The 6,212-nt window shown below is 36.6% G+C and overlaps 1 protein-coding gene across 2 annotated transcripts; it reads right to left on the reverse strand.

Moving 5' to 3' along the window:
- Positions 1 to 2,519: 2,519 nt before the first annotated feature.
- LOC114136202 (glutathione S-transferase Mu 1-like) lies at positions 2,520 to 6,104 on the reverse strand. 2 transcript variants are annotated; one of them, XM_028004159.1, is made up of 8 exons: positions 5,938 to 6,104; positions 4,800 to 4,875; positions 4,648 to 4,712; positions 4,469 to 4,550; positions 4,246 to 4,343; positions 4,055 to 4,150; positions 3,079 to 3,189; positions 2,520 to 2,861 (listed from the first exon to the last, which is right to left on the reverse strand). In XM_028004159.1, the coding sequence occupies exons 1-8, from the start codon at positions 5,971 to 5,973 to the stop codon at positions 2,763 to 2,765; spliced, it is 663 nt and encodes a 220-aa protein (XP_027859960.1). In that variant the 5' UTR covers positions 5,974 to 6,104; the 3' UTR covers positions 2,520 to 2,762. The 2 variants fall into 2 exon arrangements, with proteins under 2 accessions (XP_027859960.1, XP_027859886.1); XM_028004085.1 differs by lacking the exons at positions 2,520 to 2,861; positions 3,079 to 3,189 and adding an exon at positions 3,381 to 3,841 and having other exon boundaries at positions 3,983 to 4,150.
- Positions 6,105 to 6,212: the final 108 nt, after the last annotated feature.

Consider the following 6,212-nt stretch of genomic DNA (forward strand, 5'->3'; position numbering starts at 1 on the left):
GAATGAGTGTCTTTCCATGTAGTTTTCTGCTTCTGAAGCCTTCAATGTTTGAAGTATTTTGTGTTGAGAGATGACTTTTTGCATACCTTGGTGGTTATTTTAACTGCGGATCCTTTTCTATCATCTTCAACCAATCTGATCAATCTCCTGACCTCTGATGTCAAAAAGGTTGAATAGTTTCTTCGTTTTCATTATGTTTTCTGCAAACCCAAGAGTAAACCCTACTTGGACTGTCTGCTGGAAAGTCCAAGTAGATCAACTCTGTTTCTGAAATACTTGAACACGTCTAGATGCCTAAATACTTTGAGTTTCTGACATGTGGTTGGAGACTTTTGTTAACAGGCAAAATTAACATTTGTACCAAATAAAGTGGCCAGGGAGTGTAAAGTCAGAATCTTAGATCTAAATGTGTTGTCTGCAGTTTCAACTACTGCTAAAGCTTCTGTGTTTTCTAGGTTGCTATTTCTCTTGACTAAAATCCTAAAATTTGTTTTAAACAAATGAGCTGAGAAAATTGATATTATTAACTTAAATTAAAGACCTCAACTGTCGTGTTATGTTGACTAAGCTAAAACATGATTGTCATTGTGAAAAGTACACACACTTTGGTGTGGATTTGTTCCATTATTTTTATTCGTATCAACAAAAGCTGAGATCTCTCCACAATTACAACAGCATTGAGGTGCCGTGACAAGTCAGCATGATCTGCAAGTTTTGATGATTTATACGTGAGCCTTCCTTTATATTGTTAAGATTAAGGAAACAAAGAGGAGGGATGATTGTGTAGGTAACTGTGCTGCACCTGCATGCTCATTGTTATAAGGAGCAACGAGCGATCATAAATCAAGAATGATTCATCAAACCTGTAAACGAAGTGATTTGTGTATGCAAAGTTACGTTCTATATATATAATAAAATGTTTTATTAAACCATGGCTTAGATTATGACACGCAGATGTTTCACATTTAAGTAGTTCTTATGAATAATTTTTTGTATGTTTTTGCTTGTCAAAAGATAACATAGCTACATGCTATGTATTGTTTTTTTAACTTTCAGAAAACCTATTATCTATTTGGTTAACATTTCGTTCTGAATTCCCAGCTTGCTTTGACCTACATTAGTGCTTGCTGAACTGAATACACTCAAACAACAAAGTCTTTGTTTTGCACCTTTGGATCATTCATTTGCACACTCCCACAAAACCCCTCGTGATTATGGAGTGCTGACTGAAAAAGAGAGGAGCCCTTATTTCCTTCCTTCTGTTTTCTCTCTTTCTTTCTCTTTTTTATGTAAATCATAAGGTTTTTTTTTATATTTTCCTTTTTAAATTTTTTTTTATCTATAAGTAGCTTTGAGATTGAAAAAAGCACAGCTTCCTGAAATACAAAAGGCCTTCAGTACTGACAAAGAACACAGAACACAGAACAAAGAACTTTGTGGTTCTTTGCCCACAAAGAACACAGTTCTTTGTGGGCAAAGCAGAAAGATTATGACAATAAAACAAAGGGCAACGTAGGACACTAACTGAGGCTTAACAAGTTGTTAGCTTTCAGTTCCTTAAGCCTTAATTTGCTTTTCAGTTTGGTCTTGCTGAGCCGTGCAAGAAGGTAAAAGCCAAAATAATAGATCTGCGTGTATTTTTTTTCTTCAGTTTTACTCAAAAAGGCATGTAATGGAGATGCAGGATTCAGTCATCCTGCAATTAGAATCAAACGATTTTCCATTTAGCAACTTTTACTGGCGATGAGCAAATCAAATACTGACAAATCTTATCTATCCAAGTAATTGTAAACCCAATAGCTAGTCATGCCCACATGACCCACATTTTCCAAAAGGGTCAACCTTTAGATCACTATCTGAAAGGATGATCTGATAGAGGCTTTTGTTAATAATCAGTGTGATAAACTGTTTGCTTTTTTGTGGACCTTAGAATTTTCTTATACTTTTAGGAATGCTTATTAAAAGAAGCTAACTTTAAATAATCTTTCAGTTGTTTTAATTGGAGAACAGCAACTTTCTCTAAGGAATCTGTTAGACCTCCATTTTTTAGGGCCACAATTGAGGTGGTAGAGGATGGCATGTACAGTTTGATATTTTCTTACACCACTAGGGGGCCCCACATCCTAAAGAATAAACCTTATACTTCATGAAACCAGAATTTTGTACAGATCCACCTGGATTGATTTCAAGGCTTTTCATTGGTGTAGGATTGTCTAAACCTCCCACTGCCCCCCAAAAGGAAAAGAAAAGCAAAAAACAAGGTGCATTAGTGAGTTCTCTGACCCCTTTTTCTTAAACCATTTTGAGGCTGGTACTTAGTACTGTGTGTTTTTTAGTATGAAAACCAGTTTTAAAGTCTAAACAAGTCATATTTTTGTACCTCTGTATTATATTGCAAAAGATCTTCAGCTAAATTTGCAGTATCTCTATCTATTCATTTAGTCTCTACTCAGTGGTGTTAAGTAAAAATGTAACATCTAGCCTGAGTCCCAAACAGAAAGAACGAAGCCAGAGCAAAGTTCAAAGTAGATACATTTACTTTAATCTGTCCAAAAAGCTGCACATGTAAAAAGAGTTTTAAGCAAACCATACTTTTCCTAACATTGTAGCATTAGTAGGAAAATACTGAAACTTGATATGTTGATCCACCTGTTGATGACGACTTTTTCTGAGTTGCAAATTAATTGTTGAATCAAATTCTACTTATTTACTCTCAAACTTTTTATCATGTCTTCCAGGAGTACAGCTGTTGTTCTTCACTTTTACTTCACTTTCTTGAATGACCACTGTGCCATGCGGTTGTTGATGGGTTCCTTGATGTATTTATCTGACTTTAAGTAGGCAGAAACCCTGTCCAGAGCCTAAAACAAAATGCAAAAGAAACAAACATCACTTTACCGTAAATCCTGACTTGATCAATTATATTTCATCATATCTGCTGGAAAGATTGGAGAGAAAAAAACATTGTGAGGAACATATTTAAGCTTAATAATTGAGGCGTCACAGAACAAACCTGGGGGCAATTACCATGGTGGTGGACAGATCATTGTAAATTTAAACTGCAGAGTGTTCTCTTACCTCAAAATGGTCCAAGAAAGCTTTGAGGTTCTTGAAATTATCCAAGCAGGGAGGATGGAACATCCTCTGCATATCCAGTATCTCGTACATGATGAAGTCTGCATAGGTGAGCTAGTTTAAAAGAAAAGATACAACATACTTAAAATTATCATTTGCAGTCAAAGGTAAAGTTGACAGATTATGTAAATAAATCAAAAATAATTCTTTTGATGCAGCGATAGCGAGTACATTTACATAAAAGATCAGTGCCTAGCTTTTTTGTGTCAAAAGTGGTGATTTTTGGATGAATGTAGGGTTGTACAATTTAATTTACTTATTTATTTCGAACATGATAGTAGCATAAAATCATGCACAAGAACAAGGAATGCAAGACACATTTTCTTTTGTATTTTAGGAAGACTTAACATAGCAAGATTATTGTACAATGTTATTATGATATAGTTTGTATGACAATTAACCCACATTTTCTTGGGTAAACTCCTTTTGCATGATCACAATGTCTGCAATATTTTTGCTGAGCTTTCTATGGATTACTGCTAATCTCTGGATCTGCGACCTTCCAAGCAATCTTTTGTTATTGTGAAATTAGAAACTGCAATAGCAATTTTTGATTCAATATATTGGACAGATCTGTATTCATCCAGTGTGCCAATGCTTGTGTATAATAACAGATCGTCCTCTTTTTTGACATATCAACTTTAGGATTTGTCATTTTAGCTTCCCAGGGCAAGAACCCTGAGGGAATAATAAAAATCAATAAAACCCTAAATATGCGGCAGACTGGCGACCTGTCCAGGGTGTACCCCGCCTCTCGCCCGGAAAGTAGCTGGAGATGGGCACCAGCAACCCTCCCGACCCCATTAGGGACAAGGGTGAACAGAAAATGGATGGATGGATGGAAAACCCTAAATAAAAACCTGTTGCAGGCTGTTTTATAGCTGACTATTAACTCTTTTATGTTTATAAGATAAGTTACCTTGTCACCAGCAAACCACTTCCTCTGTCCCAGGAAGTCAGAGAACAGCTTCAGTGCATCTGGCAGTGCCTTCAAGTAGTCTGGCTTTAGACCTTCCTGATTTTAGAATATATATATATGTTAGCATTAGAGGACATTAAGACTTATTAAGTAAGACTGAATATTGCACAGTTGAACAGTTATATACGTACAAGGTCAACATAGCACATCCTCACAAAGCTGGCTCTCAAGTCTAAGCACTGCTGCTCCAGCATGTCTATTCTCATCTTCTGCTCCTCTGTGTCTCCACCTGTTTGAGGAGGAAAGTTTTCAGAGCTCACAGGCAACATCTGCAACTTCAAAATGTATGTATTTTGTGGGTGAATGAATGGACTCTCCCAAACAAAATTTCTATTTATGACAAATAATACTCACACAGGTTGTTCTTTCGTGCGAGGTATCTCAGGATGGCCATACTCTGTGTGACCTTGTTGTCTCCATCAATCAGGTAGGGCAGCTATTTTGAAATGTAAATATTGTCCTTATTATTAAAAACAAGAAACATTAAGTATATCCCAGAATAAAAGTAAAATTAAAATGCAAGTCTCCCTTACGTTGGGGAAGTCAAGTCCAAGCTTGAATTTTTCATTAAACCAGCAACTTTTGTCAAAACCTGGGGCTGTCAGAGAAAAATGGACGTTAAATTACCAAAGTAAGTAAGTTTTAAATAGTGATATATCTTTAAGCTGAAATAAATGTTAATTACCATCACCAACGACGTAAAACTTTTCCTTGTAGTTGGCCTTGGTGTACTCCAGCATGAGCCGTATGTGTCCGGCAAACTGCAGAGAAGAGAGTTTAAGGTTACACGAATTTAGAGATTTTCACAAGAGTTCAATGCGAGGATATGCCAACACACAGTTAACTACATAACCAAAGACCCACAAACCAAGATGAAGCTTAAGCTCTTCTTTGAAATATTTTTAGTTCAGGTAATAGACCTTCTGATTCCTTGGTTATGCTTAACCATTACTCTTCAAAATCAAAGTTATTTTTTATCAACGTAAACATGTAAACCATATAATCTTTCTGAAAGTATTTAAATCTACTGCAAAGAACAATGAGCTTGTATCTCACTGTGTCATATCTGCAGCTTTGTTACAGATAAGCATTTATGGCAGTTATGCAATAAACCTTTCTTGCATAGATGTCATCTCAGAGAACCAAAAGGCTTCTGATTGGTCTGTTAGCAGAAAACACCGCAGGCTTCACAGGGTTGTCTTTTCTGTGATAATTATTGGTATGCAAAAAGAACAGTGATGAGTTTCGCAAATATAAATAAGCAAAGAATTTCAATTGATCTGCTTATGCTATCGTTGTAATCACTGTGTTGGTCCCACTTTGCAAGGACTATGTGAAATAAGAAAAATGCTAAGTGTAGTCTTTATTAGAAGTGATAGTTTGGTGCCATTTGATTGAATGAAACACATTTACTATTAGTTTCTTGGATCTATAAGATTCATGCTGTCACTGTAGACTGTAAAATAAAAATACTAACTCTAAGACTTTTTCTAGGGTTATGTGCAGATTAAAAGCCTTGTGAATTTTATTCCCATGGAGCAACAAGTGTGCTTTAGAGTTAAATTACACTTTCGAAAGCTGATCCGAATTGCTTGGCCATAAAGAAACACCTCTCAGTTAATGTGTCCATAAAAGCATAGTAAAAACAGTCTGAGGCATCTTCTGCTGAAGTAAAGTGATAGCAGCTATTTCAAATGCCTGCAGAGACGGACCATCAGGAATGTATTCGCTCTGATTGCTGCTCTGCAATATGCACAATATGTTAGAGAGCTGCAAAAACATCAAGGTTTACCGATACGTTCAAAGCAAAAGTATTTACTTACCCCTCGGACGTCCCAGTAGGCCAGTATCATGGTCATCTTGATTCCCTGTTTTTTGGAGGGAGTGTGGCTCAGAGGAAAAGGGGCTGCTGCTGGCGCTGCTGCAGAAGGATTGCTTGGCAGTGAAAAGGAGAGGACAAACAAAGTCTTTTATATCCTGTGATCCAACTGGAGGAAGAGGTGGGAGGGGTGGCAGCTGATGGGCAACTGTGTATGTACACAGCGAGCGGCTGAGTTAAGAAAAGTGCTGACTCATGATTGACCTTGTTTAACTGGCT

The sequence above is a fragment of the Xiphophorus couchianus genome, chromosome 1, assembly GCF_001444195.1.
Source record: "Xiphophorus couchianus chromosome 1, X_couchianus-1.0, whole genome shotgun sequence".
NCBI lineage: Eukaryota > Metazoa > Chordata > Actinopteri > Cyprinodontiformes > Poeciliidae > Xiphophorus > Xiphophorus couchianus.